Source organism: Mixophyes fleayi, chromosome 4 (assembly GCF_038048845.1).
Source record: "Mixophyes fleayi isolate aMixFle1 chromosome 4, aMixFle1.hap1, whole genome shotgun sequence".
Taxonomy (NCBI): domain Eukaryota; kingdom Metazoa; phylum Chordata; class Amphibia; order Anura; family Limnodynastidae; genus Mixophyes; species Mixophyes fleayi.
The window spans coordinates 280,870,920-280,884,583 of NC_134405.1; the positions used below are offsets into that span (position 1 = coordinate 280,870,920).

At 40.1% G+C, this 13,664-nt stretch overlaps 1 protein-coding gene across 1 annotated transcript in view; it reads left to right on the plus strand.

Annotated features, from left to right (window-relative positions):
* Nucleotides 1-13,664, plus strand: part of LOC142152797 (RUN and FYVE domain-containing protein 1-like) — a 183,454-nt gene that overhangs the window by 38,791 nt on the left and 130,999 nt on the right. Inside the window, exon 6 of the mRNA XM_075209791.1 lies at nucleotides 4,869-4,933. Coding sequence (XP_075065892.1) covers nucleotides 4,869-4,933 — 65 coding nt within the window. The remainder of the gene's footprint in view (nucleotides 1-4,868; nucleotides 4,934-13,664) is intronic.

The window sequence follows — 13,664 nt, forward strand, 5'->3', positions numbered from 1 at the left end:
AGTTTTAAAATTGAAAATAGATGTAATAAATTACTTTTCTACACAATGGTTTCTGCTTATTATATTTTGATATATATGTTTCTATTACATACTGACTTTTTATATGTTTTTTATTTTACCTGACTGTAGTACTCTCTCTGGGAGAGCTGGAGGGGATACTCTTATTTGTTGGGTCACTTAAATAAAGCCAGTTCCCCTTTGGGTGTGCAAAGAGTGTAAAGAACATAGCTGATTATGGTGTTATTAGGTTAGAAATTTATTTTCTAAATTGTAAGCAGGGGTTTATGTAGTTTCATTGTAACACGTATAAGCTAGATCCAGCTTTAGATTGCTGGAGAGAATGTCTCTATTAATTGTTCCTTAATTTAGCATTTTCAGGAGCCCTCTAATTCTAGGGGATGGCGAGGTCTGATAACATTATCATTTTATTACTTTATGAGGAAAGGGTGAGAATATCATTTGTGAAGTGTAGTATAATCCTCAGAAAGTGGCTTTTTTATACAGATAATTCAGAAGATAAAGGACATAGTGAGCCTCACAAATTTTGCAGTGGAGTGCGTGAATTTGTTCAAATAAATACACACACAGGCTCCAATTAATGGGGACTCTGTGCAGATCCAGAAGGTGGTGATATTGTTAATAGCTTAAATACAGATATTTAGGTAGATTAGAAGAGAAAGTGTTTATGGTGAATAAAAAAAGGAGCACAAAATTATGTTTATTTTAATCAATGATTCAGCAGCAGTTAATTTGTGCTCCACAGAAGGGTGCTATCACTGAGCCTTGCAGTGATTCAAGGAGGAAATGCTTGCAGCAGCTCTTGGCTCTAGCAAGCAGATATTTTGACTTTACTCTAGGTGTGAGACAACCTTGCTGTGTGTAGTGTAGGGGTTCCAATTCTCAGCAGTGTGAGTCAACAATATCCAGCTATTTACAGGTCATCCTAGTAGATTGCCTCATGTAGTCTGTGAATTCCACCCTCCTGTCCATTGCTGATGGAGATTTTCTGACATACACAAATTTTAGGGTGCCTATTTTCACAGCCCTGCTGTTGTTCATCACAGGCAGTTTCTCACATTTTGTGCATTGAGCCAACATTTTCAGTTCACTTCCCTTCGGGCTGGCGACACTTCCAGGGACATTTTACAAAGGTGTTAATCACACTTATTGCTGATCTAGAGAAGCAAGGTTTGGCCTTATCTGGTTGTGGTGGGGAATTGAGAATGCAGTGTGAATTGAAAGATTGGTTATGTAATACAGTTTCTGATTCAGCAAGGCTGGATTGTGAACAAGATGAGAAGTTATCTTATCCCATCACAACAGATTCAGTTACTGGGGGTCCAGATATACACCATACAGAACAGATTATTGTTATTACAATAAAGGTATATCAAGATCCAGTTCCTAGCATGTCAGCTGCAAGTGAAAATTAAGAAAGGTTTACGATAGGTATGGATTTTGTCATTCATCATAGAATTACTCTCATGGGCAAGATGGAATTACAGAAGGACTTTACCCTGTCAAAAACCACAAGACATTTGCTCTGGTGGTGGCAAAACCCAAAGTAGAGAACAAAAGTAAAGTCACTTGTAAAACCATAGGGAATTATTCAAACAACAGATGCCACTGGTTGTGCAGCTCACCTTTATGGACATGTGGTGCAATGCAAGTGTTCACGAAATAACACAATTCTTCATGTATAAATATCTTTGAAATGGGTGCAATTTGGAAAGTGATTCAACACTTTTATTCTCATCTGAAAGGAAAGTGTCTTTATAATTTTCGATGGTAGCCTTTATAAATAAGCAAAAAGACAGAAGTGAGAGCAATTCTTCTATTTTGGTCTCTCCGTCTGTGATTTCCAGTAGATTGGGAATTGTTCAGCAAACAGCATTGGGGCTAGATTTACTAAGCTGCGGGTTTGAAAAAGTGGGGATGTTGTCTATAGCAACCAATCAGATTCTAGCTGTCATTTTGTAGAAAGTACTAAATAAATGAAAGCTAGAATCTGATTGGTTGGCATAAGCAACATCCCCACTTTTTCAAACCCGCAGCTTAGTAAATCTAGCCCTTGGTCTCTTCCTTTTCAGTCAGATCTACTATTCCAATGCCCCATTCTATATCCAAATCCAGGGAGGCTGACTGTGATGGCATGGAGAAGTATGCTAAGAACAAAGGAGGTGTCAGAACATTTAATCAATACTGTAGTATAGGCAATGAAGAAGAATTATTCAGATATCTATTACAGGATTTGAAAGAAGTTTATCACCTGGTGTGGCTCTAATTGAATCCAGTAGCAGCTACCATTCCATAGATCCTTGATTCCTTCAGCATGGTTTCAGCAAAGGCCTTATGGGTCATTGCATGTCAGTTCACCCAGGCCATGATACCCAGCAACTCAGATTTTCATGAAACTGGAGTTTTAAAACCACCATTAAATTCCTCATAAAAATTAACCCTATAATGCACACTTGCCCCTTTTGGTTGCTTTTCTGTAATTCCTGAAACAATTGTAGTTGTCAGCATTCTCAAAAGATGTCACTTAAGGCTGGTTGGGGCATTTTTCAGCTTGCACTGACAGGTTCATTATTGCTGAGCCTGCACTGTGGTAACTCAGTCCTCTGCTATCTGTTTTAGATTGAAGGTGTTCTATATCAAATGATACCGTTACACTAGAATTTTTTTTATTTTTTCTCCGTGGTTATTTTGTGTTTAATTCTAATGTTGTAAAGTAACATTTTTAAAAGAAATTTCTGTGTTTTCCAGAAATGTCTGAAACTGAATAGCCTGATAAGCAGATATCTTATTATACATAATCTGTCATAATTCATACTAAATTAAGAAGCTTTCAAGAAATAATTTTTAATATTTCACAAGCCAACAAATAATATAATTTTGATAAATATTTTCATGAATGATCCTAAACATTCAATTTCCATTACAAAAATGATTCTTAATGGACAATGAAACGGATACATTACAACTTGTACTATTAGCAGTATTATTACCAGCATTATTGATTTAGGCTAATATAAAAGGCCTATTTCAAGTTTGAAATGCATCAGCTTAATTATTCTTAATTGTTTACTGGAGATGCCTGATGTCTGACTGAAGTTTAGACTGTACTACCGTTGTACATAATCAACTTCCTTTTCAGGGAAGTAATACATCCTTCCAGTACCCTTTGTGATAGGAGGGCTGACAGAGGAAATTATATTGCATACAGGAACGTAACAAATGTCTTCTTTATTCTGTAGAGGCCAGTCCTTTTGTGGTCACAAGGAATCTTAATTTAGTTGTAAATGCACTGATGTCTGACCCATCTGAGCCTCTGCAGAAAGTCTCCTTGAAATGGATGACACTAAAAGTTGTTTTCTTGATAGTAATTACAACTGCCCACAGAGTGGGGAGTGGGTGAGTGGTGCAAAGTGCCTTTTCACAATATTTACTTGGATAAAGTAGTACTCAGAGCTAATCCTTAATTCCTACCTAAGGTGGTGTCCAGTTCCACATTAATAGGCAGTAGTGCTGCTACCTCTCTCTCCTCTCTCCTCTCTCCTCTCTCTCCTTGACCCAGCAGATAGGGTATACTTCCTCTAAACAAACCATATCCAATTGGATCAGTGAAGTTATGCGTGCCAGAGATCCTCGCGGCCACTCAACTTGAGCAGTGGCAACACATTGGGCATGCAAGGCTCAGATTTCAGCAGTGCAGCTTTGCAAGGCAGCTGGGGTAGTCCTCTGTTCATGCTTTCTCTAGTCTTTTTCATTTGGATATCTTCGTTCAGCTTCCAAACACATTTTTAATTTGTACTAACCGAGTTTGGTATTGGTTTGATACATTACACAGTTATGGCTGCTATGGGGTCAGAAGGAATAAAGAACGTATTCTAATTACCAATAGTTCCTTTTTTCGAGAAACTTCATGTCAGTCCAATTTTCCACCCATGCTTATAATGTTGTGTTTATATTTTTCAGAGATAAGCTTAGGAGGACACTCAGAGACAAAGGGGAAAAAGAGGGACTGCCTTATATACCAGCCGGGGGCATGTTTTTTGTTACTGTCTTCAATTTAGAAAAGTCGCTAATTTAGAAAAGGAAGTTACCTATAGTTATGGCTGCCATGTAGTAAAATCTATATTTATAATATGTTCTTTTCTCAGGCCAGGATTGAGATAATTTAAAAAACAATTTTGTTCAAAACTTAACAGGCTTTAATTCACATAAACATTACTAGGTTTGAGCAAGTTAGTGTTTGAAAGTCATGGACTTAAACATTTGAGAGAAAATTTCTCAAAGAATTGTGTTTCATGATTGTTCATACCAAATGTATAGATGGGATTTTACTGGGATATCTATCAAGTTTCCAATTTTGCACTGTATTGCATTCAAATATCAAAAATATTTTGGGGGTTTGTTACTTTCTTAATATTGGCAGTGATTTTATTCATAAATTGATTTCATTAACTTATTGATGATTAGCCTGCACCCAGAAAATTCTTGTTTTTCAGAAATACTCTGCTTTATTTACTTCAATGAACTGTTCTTGTCCACATTTGCTTTATACATTTACACTTGGAGATAGATACTGTGGCATACTGTGGATGTAGGCTCTAGCATTTCATATTTAATTTATTTAACTTGCGCCCGAGATAGTTTGTCAGTCTTAGGACTTACTACAATTTCAGGCAATTCAGAACTATTCTATTAATTTTTAGTATCCGGCTTAGGTAAAGTCAAAATGTTTTCCGTTTATAATAGTGCTCTTCAAGAGATGACCCTAGGACTGAAAAACATTCCCATTATGCCATTGTTTTGGTACTTAACACATAAGTATATAATCATATTCTAATTTGTTTTTGTTTTAGGTTGGAATCATTGACTTTTCTTTCTGTCTTAAGGATACACAGCTAAATGATCACAGTGACAAAAAGTATGTATTCTAATTTACAATTTAATTTTACTGTCTAATTATGTAACAATGTAAGGTAGCTTTGGTAAAATAGTAATGACTTATGTTTGAAACGATTGATAAAATATTGCAAATATTTGTCACTGTATTACTTTCCTCAGGACTGCAAAGAATATTTAATAATGATTTCCAGATGTTTTGAATTGGTAACAGAACACATATGTTGTTCAAAAATAAACCAAGTTATGAAATGTAATGATAACAAAAGAAATGTCACCAAAAATGTGCATATATTTGAATATGTGAAAATGTGTTTTGTTAATGTCTAAACACCCTGTGGTCTGTGAATGGGGAAAAAAAAACTAAAAACAAAGCACAAAAAACAACATGAATTGTTCATAGCATGGTTTTAACAAAGTGTTGGAAAGATTCATTAGAGATTTTGATATATGTTAACACGGCGGTTCCCAAAGTGTGTGCCGCGGCGCTGTCACTGGGGTGCCGCGGGCCAGCCATAAAAAAAAAAAAGAAACTTACCAATCCGCCGGGCGCCGGGACCCAGCAGCCTCCTCTCTCCCGCAGCTGTCACTGAATATCGACGTCAGTGACAGCTGCGGGAGAGAGGAGGCTGCTGGGTCCCGGCGCCGCGTGGATTGGTAAGTTCCTCTGTTCCTTCTTTTTTCTATGGCTGGCGCCTGTCGCGGGGCAGAGTGAGGGGGTCAGAGGAGGGGGACAGAGGGCAGAGGAGGGGGACAGAGGGGGGGGGCGGCAGTGTGACAGAGGGCAGAGGGGGCAACGTGAGAGAGGGCAGTGTGCCTGGTTGCAGAGGGGGCAGTGTGCCTGGTTGCAGAGGGGGCAGAGGGGCATTTTTGCACACAACTAAATAAGTATTTCTGTCTAACCTAAATACTTATTACAATTTTTTGACCCAACTACTTCTAAAACAGGACTGCTCAGTAATTATTTTGGAGGAGTGCCTTGAAAAAAATTGGAGACTCTAAGGGTGCCCTGAACTGCAAAAGTTTGGGAACCACTGTGTTAACATAATAGCATCATGTTGTTGATGCAGATTTGCTGGCTGTACATTCATGCTGCAAATTTCCCATTCCACCACACCCCAAATGTGCTCTATTGGATTGAGATCTGATGACTGTGGAGGCCATTGGAGAATACTGAACTCATTGTCATGCTCATGGAATCAGCTTGAGATGACTGGTGCTTTGTAATATTGCGCATTATCCTGTTGGAAGTAGCCATTATCCAAGATGGGTAATCTGTAGCCATAAAGGGATGCCCATATCCAACAACAATACTCTGGTAGGCTGTGGCATTTGACCAATGCTTAACTGGTATTAAGGAGCCTAATGTGTACCAATAAAACTATCCCCATACCATTACTCCACCACCACTACCAGCTTGAACCATTGACAACAAGGCATGATGAATCCATGTATTCCTGGTGTGTGTGTATGTTAAATTCTGAACCCAACATCCGCATGTCGCAGCACAATTTGTGATTTTTCAGACCAGGTAGTGTTTTTACAAAACTTAGCTGTTACAAGATTGGTCTGATAGGCACCATCTTCCTGATCTGTCACTTTTAACATGTAAAATGCTTGATGCTTGTGTGAACTGTCTAGTTAAATAGCACTTTGTTTTAACTTTATTAATCACATCATTGTAGCCTCTGACTGTAGATAAAAACCTTTTCAGGATGGACTTAGTTGTAACCTTATTCTTAAATGAAGCCAGCTGGGTTACACATACTCATTTGGACAGAGCATTGGTTGACATCTTAATTTCCTGGCCTGCTGCCCCGCCCCTCTTGCAAACAGTAAGTCTGGACCATTGAAATCCCCTTCTACATCATAAAAGCTTGGAAAGACTTAAAAAAGGGAGGCCCTCTTCCCTAAAAAGCAAGTAGCATGAACAGCTATTTTTCTCCCTAGAACTGTCATCTACTAGGCACCAGACCAGCAGGGGGGGAACCCACATAGAGAACATATTTTCCCACTCACACCTGTAAAGGGGACCAGATAGCAAACCTGTTACCTGGAAGAAACTCTGCTCCAACGTGCCTACTGGAGTAGGATGACTGGGGGTGCAGACCCCTAATATCTTAGTAGAGTGCTTTTAGCCAAGTGACCGGGAGCAGGGAGTTGGCAAGATTTTATTGACGTTCTGGGTTTTGTTTATATTTAAATATTTCTCCTTCCTTTGCTTTTTGCTAGAGCGTGTTTCTCTATTGTAATAAAGATACTATTCTTTTTTTTTTTCTTTCAAACAATTTTATTGAAGAAGTTCGGAAATTTACAATTGACAGATATACAGCAAGTGTTGTTTTCCATTTTCATATTCAATGAGCATGCATGTACATTTATATTATTAGATGTTTTATAGGTGCAACAAGAGAGACATAGTAATATTTGGTCTTCTGCTTCACTTCAGAAACAACAGTCCAAGTTCGTGTATGTAGGAAGTCACATCATATTTCAACTGGAGCACATAGTTAAATTATGGTTATATCAAGAACTATGATATCTCTAGGGAAAGGAATAAATGAAGAGCTCCGCTCTCCCCATCGCACACATGTAGAAATAGAAAAGTAGGAAACCTGAGGTGTGGAGAGACCAGAGAAGAAATAAGGGTTTACTCAGTCTTCTATATAGATATTTGAGGATCTTGAAGAAACACTCTGGTTTTGTACCAGAGTGTTTGGTAGAAACATTCTCGAAGCTGTACTCGCAGAGGAATAGGCGAAATGCTGATATAACTCTCCCAAGTTTCAAATAACTTGCGGGTTAATGTACTTTTTGTAATGGAGTCTCTAGCCAATCCATCCTCAAGAGAAATAACATTTTCTTTTTGAACAGATCTAGGGTAGGGGGAGATTTCTGTATCCACATATGGAGACTGGTTTTCCTGGCTGTAGCAGAGATTGGCATCAGCAGTCTTCTTTCCCCTGCAGTGATCCACGTGTCAGCAGTGAGTACACCCATTATTGCCGATTCAGGGGTGAGTGGTAAATTATTCAGCAAATTTTTAATTACAGGACAGGCTCATAAACAGTGATATAGATCAGCCTGAGATTCATCACATTTAGGGCATCTAGAATTGTCAGAGAGACCAATTGTATGTCTACGATGTGGTGATAGGTATCCTCTATGGAAAATATTAAGAAACATTTCAGTGTATGTGGAGGCTGGATAAAGTTTAATCGAGGTATCGAACGCCTTCAGCAACAGCTCCTCAGTCAGTTGGGGAAAGTAGGTCAACCACCTACCTAAACCTGAATTAACTTTAATATAATTAAAGATAGTAATCAGAAAAGCATAGTTAGAGGATATAGCTCCTCGTTTGGGGGGGGTAGCTAATAATAACGTTTTGAGCGGGTTGTCCCAGTCGACTGCTGTAAAGAGGGAGATTACTTCACGAGCGTAATGCTGGGCTTGAATGAAGGAGAGGCCGCATGGGCCTAAAAAGGGAAATAGTTCGTTGATGGGCTATTGTAGAGGCTATGGCAGTATGGATGCCCCACACCGAGTGGCATCCGTGGGCGAAACCCAGTTGGTGCAAGGTCAGCAGGGAGGGTAGAATAGTTGAAGACGCTTGGCCATAATGTGAGAGAGGATTTTAAAATCTAGATTCAACAATGTGATAGGATGACCTTGTTTGGCTTTGGGATAAGAGTAGTTTATGCCTGATTAAAAGATGGATAGTGGAGTGGATGGCGATGAATAGTCCTGTAAAGTTCTACTTTAAAGAGTTTATAATGTTCACCCGAATTTGTGGAGTTTCAAGACCGAGATTGTGTTCGAGATCACTTGTGAGGAGATATCTGTATTCAACAAGTCCTGCTGACTAGAGGAGTGTTTGGGTAAATTAGCTTCTTATAAGAGATCATTCAATAAGGAGTTATGTGGGGTGGCTATATAGAGTGTCGGGTAATATTTAAGGAAAGCGTCAGCAATGTCTCTAGACTTGGTAAGGGGTACTTGGAATCCATTGTTTTGATTGCTACTATATGACCTTTGCGTTTAAAAGGTTTAGACACATTTGCCAAAAGTCTGCCAGCTCTATTGCCCCATCTATAATAATTATTTTTGTGTAATCTATTCTAGATTGAGCCTGAGCTAGCAGAAAGTCTTCTAATGTAAATTTTGCCTGTTTGTAGGTGGCTAGCGTTGTGTCATTAAGGTTGGAGAGGTAAGCATTTTATTGGGTTCACATAGTTTGAGTTAGAGATCAGTAGGTTTTGTTAGTTTCCTTTCGCCGATTGGCCATGTATGTTATTATGTTCTCCCGCATCACCTCCTTGGAAGTCTCCAAAAATAGCACTGGGTTATCAAAATGATCTATGTCATTGTCTAGGTAATCCTTCCAATGATGTTTAAGATGTTCTTTAAAATTATCAGATGTATATAGATAGGATGGAAATTGCCAGGTGAAATTTGTTGGTCTTCCAAGGGGAGGCGGATCGATACAAAAACCAGGGAATGATCTGATATGAAAATAGATCCAATATCAGTTGTAAAGATTTAGGTTATCGGAGAGTCTGCTAGTAACATGTAATCCAGCCTAGAGAATGAATTGTGGACCCCTGAGTGAAAAGTGAAAGATTTATGAGAGGAGTTCAATAGTCTCCATGGATCTGAGAGGCCATGTATTACTTTTAGGGTGGTAATTTGGGTCCACATTTTGGAATGAGTATTTTGGGGGATAGGGTTTTATCCGTGAATGGGTCGTCAAGCACATTAAACCCCCTCCCCTACTATTAGGTTTGGTATTTCCCTAGATGCGAGGAGTTGGGATATAAAATTGAAAAATTCTTTTTGATTAGCATTTGGAGCATAGATATTAAAAGCGTATAGTTATGGTCACCGATCTGAGGGTCTAGTAATATATATCTACCGTTTGGATCTATGACTCTATCAGAAATATCGAAAATAGTGTAGGGGATTTTTCCTCCTGAACAACACAGCCACTCCCCTGGATTTATTTTTATAAGGAGCTGATATGCATTCAGTAATCCATGTGTCTATAAGGCTAGAGTCAGCTCCTGTTTTCCAATGCGTTTCTTGCAAGAAGATGATATCAGGACTGTGACGTTTAAGATGTGTTATAACTTTTTTCTCTTTATGGGGGTGTTTAAACCGCCAACATTCCACGTTACAAGTTTCATGGGTGGAGGGGGTCGAGGAGAAAGAGTATTATCAGATTGTGTATGTGGCGTGGTCAGCCCACCCCCCCATCCAGGGACTGGTTAATCACAGACTGCAGCTTCTCTTGATGTGGTCCTATGGTCAGAGAGGACGGGTTCAACTCCAGACAGCCCAGTAAATTTTGGTCTCTTCCTCACCTCATACACCTTTTCTTAGCTAAAGTTATTGAACATGTCAAAAGAAATACATTGTTATCTGAACATTCTTCATCCACCGTTTTCTGTTTTTTTCTCTTTACCATTAATAAGCAGGAGTAGGTCCCGGACAGGTAGTTGGGATCCATCCCCAAAGATATGACCATTTCCATACTTGTGTAACACATTATCATAATAATAAGAAATGTAATAGAAATAATTTGTAAAATAACTTTAACATTGATCAGACACTTAATTAGTAAAGCTAATTATTCATCTGAGGCACTATATGAATAAACATAGTTGCCTCAACCATGAGGGGGTGATCTATCTTCAACCTGGGTCTCCTGGGGTTGTGGTAATTTGTGTAAAAAATATCAGGTTGTTTCCACAGGAATGTCAAAAAATTATATCTGGCCATTCTCGGTAACCCTAAGTTTGGCCGGGAAAAGCAAAGCAGAACACACGTTGTTGTCTATCAGGTGTTTGCAGACAGCTGAAAACTCTTTTAGTTTCTGTGAGACTATAACAGAAAAGTCTTAAAAGATTAAGATTTTTGTACCCTCAATAATCAATGAACCTTGTTTTCTATAGGGCCCCAGTATCGCTTCCTTGGCTCTATAGTCTGGGAATCTGACTAGGACAGGGCGGGGTCTAGATCCGTCACCTTCTCTATCCCAACCTATTCTATGTGCCCTCTCAATTTGGGGCTTGTCGATTGTTTCTTCAAGCTCTATTGCCAAGGGAACACTGAGATATTGTATAAGTTGGGAACATTTTACTGATTCTGGTATGCTTATGAATCAGAGATTATTTCCTGTTTTCTAGGTCGTCAATCTTGTCTGTCATTCACAAATTCTACAGCAATTAACAATCTATTGTGGTAATATGGAACAGATTATTGTCCTCTAAGTCACGGGTGCATTGTTCCAGCTCAGCAATGCGGGTTGTAGTCGCCGAGATATTAGATAAGACATTTTCGACCGTGTTATGCAAAGCCTGAAACTGCTTGTCAGTTTGGGGCATGAATATAGCAGAGGGTTTAGGGTTGACAGATTGACCCGAGTCAAGCAATGGAGGGGGTGACAGATTGGGTTTATTGGAGTGTGATTTTGCCTTACCCATGGTAGATAAAGGAGCTTTGGGTACACTTATCTCTTTTTTTTGTTTTGTTTGTGTGTAAATGTGTCCATGAAGTAGAAGATAATAGAAGAGTGGGAACCCTGGTTACAATAGTGTGCCTAAGTCATCAATGTTGATAATAAGAAAGTTTATATTACCTTCTCACTAGGGAGAGATTACATTTACATTGCAGAATTATACCATGAGCATACAAATAAGTAACTCTTGTAGTTCAATTAAGAATATGGCAAACTAGGAATTCTTAGGTATTCAGGGAATAGTGCAATGGAATTTCACATTTAAAACAGGAAATCAGCTAAGAAATTTTTCAGTATCAAGTTTGATTTTCGCTCGAAATAAGTTACCACTACATTGCAAAATTATACCATGAACATACAAATAATGATTCAAGGAATCAGGAATTCAATTAGGGATATAGTGAACTAAAGATTTTCTATTATATAAGTATTAATGCAAGTAAATATTTTAGTGTTATCACTATGCAAATAGTAAATATAGTGGTTTCTGTAACCAACACCAGGTGGCAGCAGAGTACTGAGTCAGGTCATTGTCTAAATCAGGCCTGTCCAACCTGCGGCCCTCCAGATGTTGTGAAACTACAAAAGCCAGCATGCTTTGCCAGTAGACAAGCAGTTGATAGCTGGAAGGGCATGTTGGGATTTGTAGTTTCACAACACCTGGAGGGCCGCAGGTTGGACAGGCCTGGTCTAAATACTGGGGAAAACGTTTTCCTGGAATAACAGAACTGCAACCTGCAAAAAGAGAACAGTGAAGCTGGCTATAGAAGGTCGTATAAGCCTGAATATCAGGAGTGGTCAGCAGGCCCCAGCCACAGGTCATCCACAATGATATCAGAAACACTACGGCAAGAGTTATTTGGAGATGGTATGTTGTTCTGAAGGCTGTTCAGACGCCTCTCCTCCCAGTCAGATCAAACAAATTAAATTGCCCAAGTTAACTATAATAAAGTTATTTGCAGTTGATGCTTTGCCTCATACAACCTAATCTGCCAAATGGTATTGATTGCTTTTAGTGCAGTCTGTCTTGCAATTAGGTATAATATCATCACTAGACCAGGCAGATTCCGAAAAGTCACTAGGAGTGACAAGCAATTAGGTAGGCAGTGATATGGCAGATTCTCCGTTTGCATGTGACTTCAGTCATGAGCAGGAAAGATACTATTCTATCATCTCTGTCTTTTTGCCTGTGTGATCTAAAAACCCTAGTTATCAGGGTTACCTAAGTGGGCTTCTGCCCTAACACCCTGGTATCCTCATATCAGTTATCCACTTTTGTTGAGCCAGTTCCCTCTGTAGCCTCAGTTTCCTGTTCATAGCTGATGGTAATGGAACACCATGCAGTCTTCTGCTGCTGTAGCCCATCCTCTTCACTGTTGTTATGCATGGTTATTTGATTTACCGTTGTGTGTGTGTGTGTGTGTGGGTGTATGGCCACCCTCTATCCAAATTATTGACAGCCCAAGCTCAATAAACAATTCACAGGTACAAGGTAAATGGTAGGATATACTCTCCTGCAGCCTCTTTGTAGTCAGCACCCCTAAGTAATAATCTCCCCAGCTTCTCTGGAGTTCTCAGGGTCTTATCCTAACACACTGTTACTGCTACCATTAGCTAGATCGGCGGTTCCCAAACTGTGCGCCCCGGCTCCCAGGGGTGCCGCGGCGCTGTCACTGGGGTGCCGCGGGCCAGCCATAAAAAAAAAAAAAGAACACAGAAACTTACCAATCCGTCGGGCGCCGGGACCCAGCAGCCTCCTCTCTCCCGCAGCTGTCACTGAATATCGACGTTAGTAACAAGCTGCGGGAGAGAGGAGTCTGCTGGGTCCTGGCGCCCGACGGATTGGTAAGTTTGTGTTCTTTTTTTTTTATGGCTGGCACCTGGCGCGGGGCAGAGTGAGAGGGATCGCGACAGCGGGGCAGAGGAGGGGGACAGAGAGCAGAGGAGGGGGACAGAGAGCAGAGGATGGGGACAGAGGGCAGATGAGGGTGACAGCGTGTCAGAGGATGGGGACACAGCGTGTCGGAGGATGGGGACACAGCGTGTCAGAGGGCAGAGGATGGGGACACAGCGTGTCAGAGGGCAGAGGATGGGGACACAGCGTGTCAGAGGGCAGAGGATGGGGACACAGCGTGTCAGAGGGCAGAGGAGGGGGGACAGCGTGACAGAGGATAGAGGGGGCATAGTGCCTGAGGGCAGAGTATCTGGATGCAGAGGGGGCATAGTGCCTGAGGGC